At 42.9% G+C, this 17,211-nt stretch overlaps 1 protein-coding gene across 3 annotated transcripts in view; it reads right to left on the reverse strand.

Moving 5' to 3' along the window:
- The window catches only part of LOC134455601 (melanoma receptor tyrosine-protein kinase-like), a 60,051-nt gene that overhangs the window by 15,625 nt on the left and 27,215 nt on the right, over nt 1–17,211 (reverse strand). For 2 of the 3 annotated variants that reach the window (XM_063206765.1, XM_063206763.1), the window contains exons 8-20: nt 16,629–16,745; nt 15,977–16,103; nt 15,591–15,664; nt 14,536–14,626; nt 12,110–12,315; nt 11,576–11,708; nt 10,602–10,692; nt 8,043–8,200; nt 7,097–7,135; nt 5,684–5,825; nt 2,287–2,409; nt 1,775–1,873; nt 1,037–1,222 (exon numbers count right to left, since the gene is read on the reverse strand). In XM_063206765.1, the coding sequence (XP_063062835.1) occupies nt 1,037–1,222; nt 1,775–1,873; nt 2,287–2,409; nt 5,684–5,825; nt 7,097–7,135; nt 8,043–8,200; nt 10,602–10,692; nt 11,576–11,708; nt 12,110–12,315; nt 14,536–14,626; nt 15,591–15,664; nt 15,977–16,103; nt 16,629–16,745 (1,586 nt within the window). The remainder of the gene's footprint in view (nt 1–1,036; nt 1,223–1,774; nt 1,874–2,286; nt 2,410–5,683; nt 5,826–7,096; nt 7,136–8,042; nt 8,201–10,601; nt 10,693–11,575; nt 11,709–12,109; nt 12,316–14,535; nt 14,627–15,590; nt 15,665–15,976; nt 16,104–16,628; nt 16,746–17,211) is intronic. The other variant, XM_063206764.1, reaches the window with a different exon arrangement.

The following is a 17,211-nucleotide window of genomic DNA, read 5'->3' on the forward strand; positions in this document are numbered from 1 at the left end:
AAATACGGTTAATATTGACAAAAGGTATCGTGTTTTGTTTGGACTGCTGGACGTACTGATATGAAGCCCAGATGAAAGGGAATCTAGAGGCAATTTAATGTTTGTCTAAATTCCTTGTTGATGTCAAATCTGTGAAACAACAATATGAGCGTGCTGGGCCTGTGCTTGTCATGCTCGTGCTGTCCAACTGACACACACACAATATGACGCTGTTGTTCAAATGAATGTGTCATGTAAACTGTGATTTGGATCAATGCAGCAGATTTTGTAACATTTTGTTTTCAGTTCAGACAGCCTCTTCCTCGGGGTGGAATTGGGCTCTTTAGGACAGCCATCTGCAAGTAAAAAAGGTTTTTGGCCAGTTTTTTCTGTATATTTATGGACATAGAAATCAATAGAGTTTAGTTCAAATTGGGTGAGATTTAATGCCTCCAGGCGAGTAATGAAGCCAATTTGGATTGGAGCCAATTTTGGTCCCCTAGGGAAATTCTTTCTCTGCATTTATCCCATTTGGACTAGTGAATCACATTGAAGTACACACACTAGTCCGTAGCAGTGGGCTGCCTGCTGAGCGGCGCCCGGGGAGCAGTGTGGGGGTTAGGTGCCTTGCTCAAGGGCACTTCAGCCGTGGTCCGGTCGGGCATTGAACCGGGAACCCTTGGGTTGCCAACCCAGTGCTCTAACCACTGAGCCACGACTGCCCCCAATGTGCATTAATTGGGCTGGAAATCGCCATTCACATCTGGCAACCCTGGTCTTCATTCACCCACTAATGACTCATGTAAGCACTGACTAGCTTATTATGACGATAAATTAACTAATAAATGTTACATAGAGTGCCTTTAATATAGGCTAATTCATTACGTGATAGGACTGCATCCTGAACACTAAAACATACACAAAACACACATGTGCATGCACGCACGCACGCACGCACACACACACACACACACACGCACACACACACACACACACACACACACACATACATACAAACATGAACGCTCAGTAAACATTAGCAACTAAGTGTCCTCACCTTGGCGATCTGGACACACCAGTTGAGGAGGATCTGGGAGCCGATGTTGTCGTTGTTCTCGCGGACGTAGTCGAGCAGGCAGCCGAAGGGCATGATCTGGGTGACCAGCTGCACGGGGGACGTCAGGCAGATGCCCAGTAGGCGACACACATGGGGGTGCTCCACGCTCGCCATCAGGTACGCCTCCTGGAACAGACAGACATACACACATAAGACATAGACATAGACAAAGATACACACAAACATGAACACACACCTATGTGGACACACATGTACGCATGCAGGCACACGGTGTTAGGAATATTTTGTAGTTCATCGAATAAGAGTATTTACCCTTCAAAACTCTTTCAGTGTTACAAAAAAGTTTTTAATAATTATTATATATATTTTTTAATTATAATTTGCTTTTAATCAATTTGGCTACATTGCTGCTGATGAATGAAAACTATTTAAAAATGCATTAGAATCACTAAAAGGTTCTGTGCAGAGGAACAGTGGTTGTAACTAAAGTCTCCCCTGACTACATCATAAGCCTGTCAATGGCCCCTAGGGGGCTTTGGAAACACTGAAAAACACTACTAAAGTAAGGCAAGAACTAAGGGTACGATTTGCAAAAAAACTGAAGGGGGAATAAGTTCCTGAATGGAGTTACATTGAACCGTGATTAAAATCATGTAGAAAAATGGAGTTCACAAAACCAGAGGAGTTCTCAACTCCCCCGTAAAATCAGCAACTCACGTCCAAGATCTCTTTGTTGGCTTTGGGAGATGAGACCTCTCTCAGCTCTTTGATGGCGACTGGGATCTTCACATGCTCTCCTTCTGGAACCCACAGACCCTGCAGAGGAGCATATCATGAATGAATGAATGAAGGAAGGAAGGAAAAAATGAAGGAAGGGGTAATAAATGTGAATCAATCAATCAATCAATCAATCAATCAATCAATCAATCAATCAATCAATCAATCAATCAATCAATCAATCAATCAATCAATCAATCAATCAATCAATCAACCTGTCACACACTCATTTCTTAATCTTAATGAGCCATAACACATACACAATCAGTAATCAATAAATCAACTTATCAATGAATCGGTCCCTCAATGAATTAATCATTTGATCAATCACAAAAAAGGAACCAGTCAAACAACAAAGCAATACGCCAGTAATCAATTTATGCCGTTTTAATCCATCCGTTCATCCAATTACACAGGCATCTTTTCATCTGCCAGTTATGTTAATTGCTTACTTTGTAGACTGTGCCAAATGCCCCTGAGCCCAGCACTTTGATCTTCCTGAGCTCTGTCTCCTTCAGGATGCGCAGCAGGGCCTGATTGGGCGCCTCTCCACTGGGGGTCAGGGGCTCCACCAACTGCAGAGAGGGATAAACAAACCAACAATGACATACTCAAATGCTATGAGGGTAAAGAAGAACTTCTGCCAATTTCAATATGCTGTTGTATTGCTCACGCTACCCTTGACTTGTCAGTAACCAGTGATGCCACATTTTCTAGCTCAGCCCTTTCCAAGATCTGAGCTATTCTAACGAGGCAGATTTTGTTTACATAAAAACATAGGCCTACTCCAAATAGTATCCCAAAAGGTATTGCTATTTACTAGTTGTCTGCTGATGTTGCATAACTTTTCGGATGTTATTGGGAATAAATCAAGATGTTTTTTTGAAACGTTAACAATAATCTGCCCCCATTACAATGACCAGGATCTGGGAAAGGGCTGAAGAAAAAAAAAAACTCTCACGTACTGACAAGTCCAGTGTAGTGTTGAAATTGGCTGAAGTTATCCTTTAACGGCCCAAAGCTGACATAACGATCTAGGCCTAGATTTTTTTTTTGACAATTAATGAACATGGGTGGAACCGGGCATGAAACATCTTGAATTCTTTCTAATATCATAGCTCCTGTCCTCCCTTGCTCACTTGCCTATTTGCAGCCTCGTGATGACGTCACTGACGACAGAAGTGGATTTCAAGTGGATTTCTTGCAAAATCCCAATTCTAATGCCATTTCCTTATTTGCATTCGGGATGGTGAATGAAGAATAGTCTCCCAAAAGATTTTGTGGTTAGGCTGACAGCGGCTAAACTTAATTGTTTTGTCCACAGAGGCATGGCGTCTCCGCAACGCTAGGCCACCCACAAGCGCAGGCAGAGGATGGGCTTCCGCATATTGGAAAGAACCCTCTATCTGATGCATCAGCGGCCATCTTGAAAGTCAGCCATTTGAAAGCATTGACCTTCAAAATGTAATGAGGTCATGTAGGTATTGGAGTGTTAGCACACAATATTCAGGGCAAATCAGTGGGGTGGCTCAAGGGTGGCACATTTTCACATTTTTGAGCCTTGAGGTAATCAGTCAAAGTCAGCTTTACTGCCAATGTATTCATATATTATATTCATCCACCATGCTCTCTTTTTATGCCCCTGCTCGAGCTCTCAGGTCCACTGATGCCAAGCTGCTAAGGACAGCGCAAAAGAAGATCGGCGACGGCGCGTTTGTTTGCTATGCGCCCAAGAGATGGAACGCCCTCCCCATCGAGATCCGATCAGCCAGCTCCGTCGACTCCTTCAAGAAGCAGCTGAAGACCCACCTCTTCATCCTTGCCAACTCCTAGCTGCCAAGGCGTCATAGTGTCCCAGCTGCCGCAGCGCCCTTACTGCTCACAACCAGCCCTGGCAGGGGGCTCCCCTAGGTGGCCGCTGGTCTCTGCCTGAGGTTTCTTCCTGACTATAGGGTTTTTTTTCTCAGACCTCTCTGAGTTTTTTTCTCCCCTACAAACTATGATTCAAGCAAAAGGGAGTTTTTCCTCACCCCTGATGCCACCAGGGGCCGCACCTGAGCGCCCAATCTCTGTGTGACTATCTATGACTTTTGCTAGGCCCAGCCACTATGGACCTTTCGCATCTAAGAATCCTGGTCCTAACCTACGTTGACCTTATGGCTCTACAATCTCTATCTATCTCTTCTTCCTCTGCCTTCCTGAAATTTCTGCCTCTCCTCTATACCTCCCCTTTTAAATCCATCTCTAACAATGATGTTTTTCCCATTTGTTAAGCACTTTGAGTTACATGCCTTGTATGACACAGTGCTATACAAATACAATTATTATTATTATATGTTTCAGATATGTTGAGGACTTGAATTGGAAAAGCTTTTGATTAAAATTTTCTTTGTTGAGGCTTGTGGGAAAAGTTGGCTGCTACTTATGTAGGTTCTCCTGGTATGGGTATTGCCCAATATCTGTACTGAAAATAGGCCAAACAACATTGCTCAAAAAGCTTCCTTGAGTATCATCACCTTGAGAGGAGCTACAAAACGGGGACTGGTTCACTGAAGAATCTGAAGACAGCCCGATGGCATTCCATTGCACAACTAAGCAGGTAAAAGTCACTGCCGGAAGAGCATGCATTTCGAAACACTCATTAGCTCATTAGCAAAAATCTTCACAATGCATAGCATTACAGGCATCTAAATGAGTTTCCTTGTTTGACTGCATTGTTGACCCATAACAAGTCATATTACTTTGTACTACTGTATGTACTTAAGCAGTTACGGGGGCGAGCAGGGCATTTGCCCCTGTACTGGGCCCAAATGTTCTCCTGTATTGGTGGTGGAGGTCCTATTATCTAACAATGTGCGGTCCGGTTCTCGATTCTGATTGGCTGATAGCTGTGGTCAATCGAGCGTAAACCTACACCTTCCACCTGAAGATTCTATGTGCGTCTAATTTAGACCCAGCACATCTATGTCGGTAACGAGAATATGTTGCAGTTGGGGTAGGGAGTCTGCAAGAAGAGCACATCATTGCACCATCTGTGGTTGGGGTATCAGTGTGATTGCAAAAACATTTAACTCCTGCAGTGTTTATCGTTTATTTATATTTGTAGCGAAGTGTGTTTTCTGGCAGCGCGATGCATGCATGCACGCCGAGTAACGTTGCCGGGGTAACCACAATCACTTCCTCAACTTGTCAACTCGTCGCATTGAAGGGACACTGTGTGAGATTTTTAGTTGTTTATTTCCAGAATTCATGATGCCCATTCACTAATGTTACCTTTTTCATGAATACTTACCACCAGCATCAAATTCTAAGTATTCATTATGACTGGAAAAAATGCACTTTTCATACATGAAAAAGGGGATCTACTCCATGGTCCACCATTTTGGATTTCCAAAAATAGCGATTTTTAGCTGCAAAAATGACTGTACTTGGACCATACTAGAAAATATTTGTTTAATACTTAGTAAACTTTCATGTAAAGATCAAATTTGGCAATAGGCAGCCCAATTTCAATAAGCAGCATAATTGCAGTACCTTTTTTGACCACTTCCTGCACAGTGTCCCTTTAAAGCGTTTTTATGGAAATTTGGTCAGCCTTTAAGTGTAACAGTGTTAGATAAGCAATAAGCCACTTGAGTCCGTGGGTTATGCTCTATTGATAACGGGCAAGGGGATGTTTACGGCACTCCGCTTCGCGTCGTGCCCCACTCCCCCTGGCCGTTATCAATCGAGCATAACCCGCGGCCTCTCGTGGTTTTACTGCTTAAATAACCTTGGCATGCTGTATGATGTTTTATCCTGGGGCCTTGTTACACTGAGGCCCTGTGTGCAATTGCTCCACCCTCTCACCTCTCTCTCCTGGAGCAGCCTGCGCAGGGTCCTCTTGCGGCGGATGTGGCGTCGGCGGGCGCAGACCATGATGGTGAGAGCCAGGATGAGGACCAGGAGCAGCCCTCCCACCACCCCCGCCGCTACCATGGGCATGTGGGAGCTGGAGTGGAGTGGATAACAGCAAACACTATTTAGCAGACAGCTCACAGCAGCATGTCGATCCTATTCAGGAGTGTGCTGAAGAAATGCATATACTCCCACACATGTATTGTGACTACGTAGCAAGATTGCCGCACACACGCATGCACGCATGCACACATGCATGCTCACACACGCACACGCACACACACACACACACACACACACACACACACACACACACACACACACACACACACACACACACACACACACACACACACACATTCATCTACAGTAGTTTAATAATTGGGCTACGCAAAAAGCATTTGGGATCGAGACCTTGAATAGACCTCTAAATACTGAAGCGAAGGCACTACACCATATTAAGACCGAGCCAAAAAAAATTATACCATCAGATTTGGCCTTTGGGCCTGAGTTTGGTATCCTTGACCTACAGTGTACATCAGATGGTACAATGGACACCATTGACACTCCATTCAACACAGACTGACTACGTCCTTTAGCTATGCACTACAAGTCACAATGTATGTCCTGCCATTTGTAAGACTTTGCAGGTATTTTCAAAACAGCTAAAAGATCTTCGCTGGATGATTGGTCAGGTCAGATGTTTCCAGCAAAGAAGCATGTCAGGACATTGATCTAAATCAATCCAACTGCAGCGAAATGAAATTCCCCTGAATGTGACAAAACATAAAACTATTTCTTATTTGTGATCGGCCTCTCCCTATACTATTTTTAGTATAGCGGGAATCAGAGGGAGACTCCTGTTGCAGCATGTAGTAACAGTCTCAAGAATCACAACTGAAACAAGGAGAGATGCTGAAACAGTCCTAATGGATAGAGAGTTGGTCTATAGATCAGAGAGTTGTCAGTTAACATCATCCCACCCTCTCTCCCTACACACCTCAATCCATATAAATGCCCTTGAGCAAGGCACCTAGGCCCATGTTGCTATTGGGGCGACAACCAAAACCTTGTACTAAAATACATTTAAGTTGCTTTGGATAAATGTAACAGCTAAATATGCTAAGCCCCCCACATGTGGGCTTGCATGCCCGTGGGGACTCAGAGTTCTGGGTCATTTCCCAATCCTACCCCGTCTCTCTCTCCTGCTCATTTCCTGTCTCCTCTCACACTGTCCTGTCATAATAAAGGCCCAAACAAACACTTAAAAACAGCTAAATATGATGGAAGTGTAATGAAAATGTGAAGAGGAAAAAAAGGAGGAAGTGAAAAAATAGCCAGCAAGATTGATGATCATGAGCTCACCTTCTTGGCTCGCAGCCAGACAGGCCTGGCCCAAAGCATCTGTAGATAACAATCACAAGACACACGGGAATTGAAAAGAGGTGAAACTAGAACCATTTGCTCTTACTTTGATGACACAACTGACGTTAAAAGGAGCAAAAGTCAGACAGAGGAAAGAGATTTCTTCAGGCTATGCCTCAACGCTCGCCTAGCATGCAATGACGACACACTGTCACGCAATACTGCCGTACAAAACAAGAACGCAGTAACTCCCATTCCTGGCAAACTTAGAATAAAAGGCTTCAAAGTTTCCTATCTGGCCCGACAACTGTGTTGTGGGAAAAGTGGTGGTGACACTTCCTTGTAACACTTTTTTAGGCTAGAAATGTATGTACACCCCCCCCTCCAAAAATGGAGTTACTGCGTTCTTGGCTGGTATTACTGTCTACTCCCAAACCACTATTTCAATGGAAAGCGCAGTCACCAGACGTGACTTACTGCATTTTTGGCTTGTACGACATAACCTCTTAAAACCAAAACACAGCAGTAACTTCCTTTTTTGTAGTTTTTGCACTTTTTGCACTTTCAACATGATTTTTCTCTAAAACGGGACAATGTTGGACCTGGACCACAGTTTTTTGACACAAGACAAAGGAGGTAGTTTAAAGCCCATTTCCGATCTAAACACAATTTCCACCAGATATGCAGTTAGTTACTGCGTTCTTGTTTGGTATGACAATAGGCTATAGCCACATGCCTTAATAGGCTACAGCAGACAAATACAATTAAGAAATAGAAGAAAACACAGTATGTAAACAACAAATGAACAAACAAATAAAAAAACTCACTCTCACCTACATATGTACATTTGTCTATCTGTGTCTGTCTATTTGTCTGTCCATCTGTTTGTCTGTCTGTCTGTCTATTTGTCTACAGTATGTGTTGATTCAAGGGGTGCCAGGCTTACCCTTGTGTGCAGTTGATGTGGCATGACTGGCACTCCCCTCTCCTGTCCGGGTACTTGAAGATGGGCACGTTGTTCTTCCCGGGCACATTGTTAGGGCATCGGAGGACGCAGTGCGGCCCGTCCTTGTAGTGCTGGCACTGCTCACAATGGTCTGTGCCCTGTGAGCAGAGAACACACACAAAGCTGATTAGTTTGAGGCAGAGATGTCAAAAGTAGAAGTAGAAGTCAAGAAAAGAAACACAGTTTCCTTCCAACACAGGTAATTTCATTAAGTAACCAGTAGACCAGTGTACTTGTTTTAAGATCAGCTGACTCTGCACTGCTTGGATCAAATGTGTCGTGGACTCTTTTTAGTTTTTTGTGTTTTTCAGTATCAGGACAGTCTATCTACCGCATTATGTGCGGTGGTGGAATAACTGGTGTAAAAGCTATGTAATATCATATACTTGGGTGGTTGACGTGAAGCCTTGTTTTTTCGTAACATTGGTTAAAAACCTACAAAACTGTTATTTTTCCTTTAAAAAACAAATGTCAATGAAAGAAGACGTGGTACATTATGTTTCATATTAGTCGTAGATGAGAAGAAACATTTTTGTTAAGATTTATGTAAAGGTTTATGTCAAATATCCTGCATTGTGACTGTAACATTAATGAAACCTGGAATATAATATATATATAAATTAACCAACATCATTTTAAATAATGTATGAAGCATTTGGCATGATTGTATAAATATTAACTTTATATTAAGATATGTGAATGTGAAAAAAACTCAAGACAGTAATATTAACTACAAGTTCAATTTCGTAACACAAATTGCGTCCTGTGGGGTGACAAGTATGTCAATGTTTGTGAATGGGCAGCTGCAAGGACAACTACAAGGGTCTTAAAGACTGGCTCCTAACCAGTCAGTACCTCCGTTATTGGAGAGTGCTGTGGAAGTTTAAGGTAACTATTAACCTCTTAATCTGTCTTCATATTGCAATGTTTCTGTCACGCAATGCTTAGGTTCATTTTATGGTGTCATGTGGTGTGACTGCTCTTATAGAAGGAAAAAAAAAGTTTTTTTTATAAATGAAAACACATAAGATTAAACACAATATCATTATCAAGTTAGCATGAGCTCAGATGTCAGTCATGTATACAAAAGGATTAAAATGGCCATAATGCAGTGAATTTCCTGTGGTGTGACTTCATTTTCCCGCTGTTATTTTTTTCTTTTTTTTGCCAATTTTTTCCATCATTTTTTTCAGGAATTGGAAAAACTTTTTTTTTTGCATTACGCCCTTAAACGTCAACCACCCACTTACACCATGAATTTTCACTTTCGACACAATTGAAATGCATTCAAGGTATGGTAAGGTCAAGGTAAGAGCAATGCCCCCTACACACACCGTGTCCATCACTACCCTACACATCCCCTACACACACCATTTCCATCTTACGCGCTGAATATCGCGATAAATGCACACACCATAGAGTTAAGAGTTAGTGTGGGAGGTATTATACAGCTAACTACTTTACACTTTAATGGGAAAATATTATATGGGATCCAAACTCACTGTAAAGAAAGAAAAAATGTATGCAGCGCACTCCCGAGTTATAGCCAAAGGATTAATGTTGTGACAACGTTTCAGCCCAAACAGCCTTCCTGAGGTCACAGGAAACTCGCTGCGTCACCGACGTCACAGGTCATACATTAACGTCTGGTGATTTCACTGTAAAGCCGTGTGGGTGTTTAAAACCCACTGTGTTAATGCAATGTGTTGCTGTGAGTTGCTGTATATTTTCTATAGAAACCCCCTGGCTGCTGCGCTCTTGTATGACCTTTTTATGAATCATTACCTCCATGAAAAACATATAGCGGCCATGATGACTGTGGTATGGGCTTTAAGAGATCAGGAGTGCGTTTATCAAAAGCGTAGTTGTTAGCATTTAGCAACTTGGATAGTTGTCAATGGGGAATTGCATTGCAAACAACAAAGTAGCTAATGTAGTTAGCAACTATGGTTGTGAGGAATGCACCCCCGCTCTGTGGTGTAATGGTGCTTAAAATGGTCATGGAAAAAAATACTCAGCAGACTGTTTTGGTGGAGGCTCAGTCTACTGAACTGTTCTCACATTCATCACCATTCACATATTGCCTACACGTGAACATGTTTTGAGTCTGCAATGATTCGGGTTATGCACTGCTTCCTAAAAATGATTACAGCCCAACAATCCAGACAGTTATCAACAGCCAAATCAGATAAATGTCTGAGAAACCAGTGAAACTTAAACTCTTTGTATTTTGGTCTAGACTGTCCATCATGTGTTTCTGAAGTCACTATGTAAACCAAGCTGGGAGAAAAACATCCATCCACAATGCTCAGTATGTATGCGGACTGATAAAGAAAAGGATGAGACATTCACAATATTGTTGACTTAGTGTTGCATGTCATGCGGTCCATGGTTATGTGTCTTACTCTTGCTCTGCGCAAAAACAAGAAAACATCATGCATGCATCATGACACCACCGTGTGTGTGTGACTGACAGTGACGTATGGTCACGTGACGTACCGGTCCTCGGCAGGTCGGACGGCCGTTCTGCGGCTTGCATTCCCTGTCACATTCCAGACAGGTCTTGTTCAGCACATACTCTCTCGGTGACCTGGGTCGCCAACACAGGAGCAGGACGAGACAAGGAAGAGACGAGTCAAGACAAGGCAGCCATTACAGCGAGTAAGTATTGACAACAACAACAGTGGTCTGGCCACTGGTTTCCTGACAAGAGGGCCCTATTATAAGGAGACAAACATTCACAGGATTGCTTCCAATTGGCCCGACTGCTTGTCAATGTGAGCTCCATTGTGTGTAAGTTTGAAGAACTCTTGTGAAACAAATGAATAAAATGGCTGTGCTTCCGAAATGGGGAAGGGATGACAAGGGGTGAGCAATGTCGAAGGGGTCATTGGGTCAACTTTCAGGGTTGTGACTGCTGGCATCTGATGCATCTTTCAGTAGTGCCATTGTGACGGTGTATGGGATAATAGCTGTTGGTGCTGTTGTTGAATGCCATATGCATGACCATTCGCATCACATACACATTTCACTGATTGTAGAAAATAGCAAAAAAACTGAACGGAATGATGGGTAATTTAGTTGCTGTGATTGCCTGTGTTATCTGTCTGGTTGACTGTCAGCAGATTAACTCAGTCACAAAAACATCTAGAAATGTTGAGAGTATGACTGTATTGTCATTCTTTTGTTGATTGTATATCGACTCATTATTACCGCACAAAACAAAATGCTTCTAATGGCCAAGTCTTTACAATCTTTATCACTAAATAATGTAGCAATGTCGTAGGACAACATTAAAGAAATTTCACTTCGACACAATGATTAGTAACCTGTTTACAACATATATAACCACTTAAATTTGTTGTTCAATCACAAAAAAATCTAAATACAGCCATTAACATTCAACATGTACCCACGAAAGTGAGCACATCCCAGGCGATCCCATCTGTATCATAAAGTCTGCGGATTCTTACCCTTGCAGCAGGTTGCAGGCGGCCACACAGAGACTCTTGCGCTTGAAGTGCAGACAGCTGTGGCACATTTTGGGCCCTGGGCCCCAGCAACCTGCCTCTGAGCACAAGCTGTCACAGGTGCTGTTCTGCAGAGCTGTAGCAAAGTGGATCGAAGTAGAGACGGACACACACACACACAAAAACACAAGCATGCATGCAGGCACGCAGGCACATGGGCACACGCGCACACATGGGCACGCACGCACGCACGCACGCACGCACGCACGCACGCATGCACACACACACACACACACACACACCACACAAACACACACACACACACACACACACACACACACACACACACACACACACACACACACACACACACACACACACACACACACCACACCAGCATTAGGATTAAACAATTTGGTGAACATTACGAAACATTACCAAGACATTACCGAGCGAGCGCTTTTGTCCCCTTGAACCCTCATTGTTGTCACGCTGTGCCGTGGCGTGGCGTGGCGTGGCGTGGCGTGCCATACTTACCACAAGTTGCTTCACCAGCGTTCATGGAGACAGTGTACTGCTGTCTGTCCAGCCTGAAGAGACGCTTCCAGTAGCTTCCGTCGCCCGTGTAGCAGAGACGAGGGTTCTTCCGGACGTACACATCCCCGTCGCTCACCTCCCTCAGCGAGCGCAGCCCCAAGTACTCCAGGCGCGTCATATTGTGGATGGCGAAACTCTGGACGCCCCTGGATCAGACATGTACAGTAGAGGTTAAAAACTAAAGCACTGACCCTACCGTGGCTGATATGGTAGGGCACTCGTCTACTACGCGGCCGACCCAGGTTCGATTCCTGGCCCGGGTCCTTTGCCGACCCTTCCCAGTCTCTCTCTCCCAACTCGCTTCCTGTCTCTACTTCACTGTCCTGTCTGATAAAAAATAATAAAAGCTTGTAAAGCCCCCCCCCCCAAAAAAAAAAAACATCAAAGAAATGTGTCACTTAAAATTTGAACAAACTTAACTTCAGTGGTTACTGCAGTGTTAGTATTGCCTGAATTTGCCTAGATTGCCTAGATCACACATGCTTCACAGCATCTAAAGCAAATTGGTTTATCATGGTCTCATCAGAGACAAACAGACCAAGGATATGGATCACTCTACCCATGTCGTGTGGTCTGATGAGTGGCTGCATCTACGTTAAGGACCTTGGTATCCAAGGGCGGGCGCTACGACAGACAGTTCAATCAGTCTCAGAAGCAGCAGAAAGAAGCAGCCAGTGGATCTGGGCAAAGCGGAAAGACCCTTGCTGGGCTCATAGAACATCTGGTCCCACCAGCTAGCACCCCAAACCCCCCCAATGCCCTCTCTCTCCCACCCAGGTATGCGGTCAGCTCCAGGTCTGACTCAGGGGAATGGACACATTCGGACACCAATTGACTTGTGATTGGGTATGGGCACAGTCTCAGGCTTGATCACCCTGCAGCTGGCCACCTTTGATGAAGGTGTCTAGTGTTGAAAGGACGAAACACCCCCTGATTCAAAGGAACACTACTGATGATGTGTCCCAAAATTGACGGACGTTACGACCTCCACGCCACTCTCAACATCAAGGCAACTCATGCAGCTTAACATCTAGTGGCACAATGGACAGTAAACCATCTCGTCCTGTGTATTATGAATCATGGTCTCATCAGAGACAAACAGACCAAGGATATGGATCACTCTACCCATGTCGTGTGGTCTGATGAGACCAAGATAAATATTAGCTTATGGTGTCAAAAGCATGTGTGGTAAACAAGTGAGTTTTACAAACAAATCTGTGTCTGTCCTCACATCAAACTAGGCAGTGTTGCTGATGCTGTCTACTCTAAATGCATGAATGTATAGCAAATGTTGCGGTGTTACTTCAACACTTGGAGAGCTCATTTAAGTCCAAATGATGTCAAATCAACTCTCTAAGTGTTAAATGAGCACTGCAGAATTTACTGTGTATGATGCTGCCAACTAGTATGAATGTGCTGGTTGATGAAGTTTATTTCTCATCTCTCTCCAAGATAAGTGAAACTTGACTTAATCCATGCTCATTCATCTTAATTTTTTTCAATTTAATTATCTGATCCCAATGAGTTCACTTCACAACTGATAAAATATGGAAAAATTCCAAAAAAATCACTGTGTCGAGTACACAGACAAAGGAGATACATAGCACACATATCCCTTTCTGAAGCTGAAAGTGAGACATCTCACACTGTGTCAAGCTGTCTCTATAAACATACCCTGGGACATATTATGTAGCACGTGTCACTCTAGTCCATTTATTTACTTAATATTCCCTTACATCGGCTGGGAAACAACAGAAAGCACAAACCCTAACTTTCCGAACATCAAAGCCTGTGTACGCTTTCATTACACAAACACACACACACACACACAGACACACACACACACACACACACACACACACACACACACACACACACACACACACACACACACACACACACACACACACACACACACACACACACACACACACACACACACACACACACACACACACACACACATGATGCTAATGCTTCTATCCACTTCCAGTGATTATGCTAAGCTATGCTAATGATTCTAATACTAATATATCTAAGTACTGAACACGCTGAGAAGAAAATTATACGCACATTCATATTTAATACTTGGAAAAACTGCAAATATGTGAAAATAAAAAAAGGGTACACAGTTCCTTTGAGATAGGACAGCGAAAATGGTGTCAGGGAAGTAGTAGGAGAGATTGATGGGGAAGGATCAGGAAATGACCTCAGTCTATAATCGCACCCAGGTACCTGGCGGAAGAGCACGGTGCCTTAACTGTTTGAGCCATGACCAAGGTCAATCATTCTTGTTTTTCTTACAGTGCTTTAGAAATAAACTTGACTTCACTTGAGTAAGAATGCTAAACCCCTTGAGGCCTTACCTGTACTTGGTCCTGCCCTGGATGACCTCCAGGTTTTCAAAGGGGCTGAGGGAGACCATGTCATCAGGCCACTCAAAGATCACCAGATAGCCTGGAAAAGAACGGACACGCAGAGCGGATCTAAGAGGTACTTACTACACACACGCAAGTGCATGAATATACTCATGAATGCATGCATGCACACACGCATGCACGCACGCACACACACACACACACACACACACACACACACACACACACACACACACACACACACACACACACACACACACACACACACACACACACACACACACACACACACACACACACACACACACACACACACACACACACACACACTTGCATTTTTAATTGTGATTTTCCATTAACAATTCCAATGTTAAACTGTGCCAGACCTGGCCAATCTCTAGCTAACCTGTCAGCAAAAAAAATGTTTACAGGCAAACACACACACACACACACACAAACACATACATACACACCCACACACATGGACGCACACACATGGGCGGACGCGCACACACACACGGACACGCACACACACAGAGGCGCATACACACTAACGCATGCTCGCACACACACAAGCACATACGCATGCACGCATGCACGCACGCAAACACACACACAAACACACACACACTTCAATCACATTTGAGTATAAAATATTAACATTTCACAGGAATCAATTTTTCATGCTAAAACTGGAGAAAAGCTGATAAAATGCATTTCACCGCTCAGTGGATTTTAGTGGACTGTGCTTTTGTGTTACTTGGTTTGTTGTATGTTGTTATATATAGATCTCCTACAGCTTTTTTTTGTTTTGTTAGGAAAGAACAGTAGTACGACCACAGTAAATCAGAAAGAACAATAATGCTGACTTACATTTCCTGACTTACGGCAGGGAAGACGTATTTAGTAATCAAGGTGATTGAAGTGATAGAAAACTGATACAAGGCTCTTATGAATATGCTATGGGTCTCTATGAGCTTAAATCCGCTTATCTTTGCTCTCAGACATTTGAAAAGGGGAAATGCCTGAAGCCAATGCCGTACCTGAGATCTCCCTCACAGTTTTGAAGATGTTCAACTTTGAGGGATCCATCCTTGGTGTGTTGGTAAAACGGTCTCTAGAATAGATCAATGAATATAATATAATATAATATAATATAATATAATATAATATAATATAATATAATATAATATAATATAATATAATATAATATAATATAATATAATATGGCATAATGTAATTTAATATAATATAATAACAATTATGATAACAAAGAGGTTTGAGGCAATGCACAGAACTTAACACAGTATATTTGGTGGTGTCCAATAGATAGAAAGTGGAGCCCACAAGAAGAGTACTAAATTTGACTTTGAAGTGTTGAAATGAAATGAGTCTATAAGTAACAAAAAACACAGCATGCTTTGCTTACCCTTTGATGGAGCTTAATAGAAAGGATATATGGCCATTAATCTTGGTGCAGTTTTCAAAGGAGTCAATATTTGCGGCATTGATCGTTGTTGCGGTAGCAAGTTGGCCCGTGCCTAACCCATTGCAAACTGTAAACGAGCACAAAATGACAGATGTAAATGAAATAAATGTACATGCATGACAAACAAATGGTCTGGACCAAATAAATGAACATCTTGTTGAGAGTGTGTGAGTGTGCACAGTTCAATATGTCAGAATGGTGGTATTTTGCTTTGAGGCAAATATGGTGCAATAAAAACCATCAGTGGTGTGATGGCTGACATTTTTAGATTGATTGATCTGTGATGTAAATATCCAAATTTATATATATATAGCTTTCGGTAAATATCTCACCATGTTATATAGTATCCCTTAAATGTTTGCAATGAAGTGAGGGCTTTCATTATGAGTGTGTATAATGTAAATTTTACTATATGTTTAAATAAAGACAATAAAAGTAATTTATACTATTTCGCATTAGTATTGATGGGTCGGTGCCATCAGTGATGTGACGACAGCCATTTTTGAGATAGATTGAGCTTAGTATTGATGGGTGGGTACATCTGTTAAATGTCATGTCATGTAATATTATTGATGGGTTCGTGGTGCCATGCCTTTTGGGCAGAGGTCATCGCAGCGCTTGCACTTGCGGACGCCGTTGTCCTCCACCTCGTACGTATTGGCACTGCAGGTCCGCACGCACGCCCCAAAGTCTGTCACCACATAGTTATCTGATAGACACAGGAAACAGGAAATATGCAACGATGAACCATCAGATAAGACGCATGCACCTCAACATCCTCAATATCTCTTCCATCTTATCTAGAGCGATATCCAGCTGAAGCAACAAGAGAAACAAGCAAGGGCACTGGTACTTTAGCAAACGTTTGTGCACAATGTGTACCAACAAAAAACACGCATGTAACCCTTTTAATGAGTAGGACCGTTCATGATCAAGCTTTCAAAAATTGTGGCAGCAGTGTTTGGCCGCCAGAGCTAGAGAGCGACAGACAACGCAGAAAAAAAACAACACACACAGACACACAGACACACACACACACACACACACACACACACACACACACACACACACACACACACACACACACACACACACACACACACACACACACACACACACACACACACACACAATCCTCAAAGTACTACCATCTCCTGTGATGTTATACAGTACTG

The sequence above is a fragment of the Engraulis encrasicolus genome, chromosome 9 (assembly GCF_034702125.1).
Source record: "Engraulis encrasicolus isolate BLACKSEA-1 chromosome 9, IST_EnEncr_1.0, whole genome shotgun sequence".
NCBI classification, from domain to species: Eukaryota; Metazoa; Chordata; class Actinopteri; order Clupeiformes; family Engraulidae; genus Engraulis; species Engraulis encrasicolus.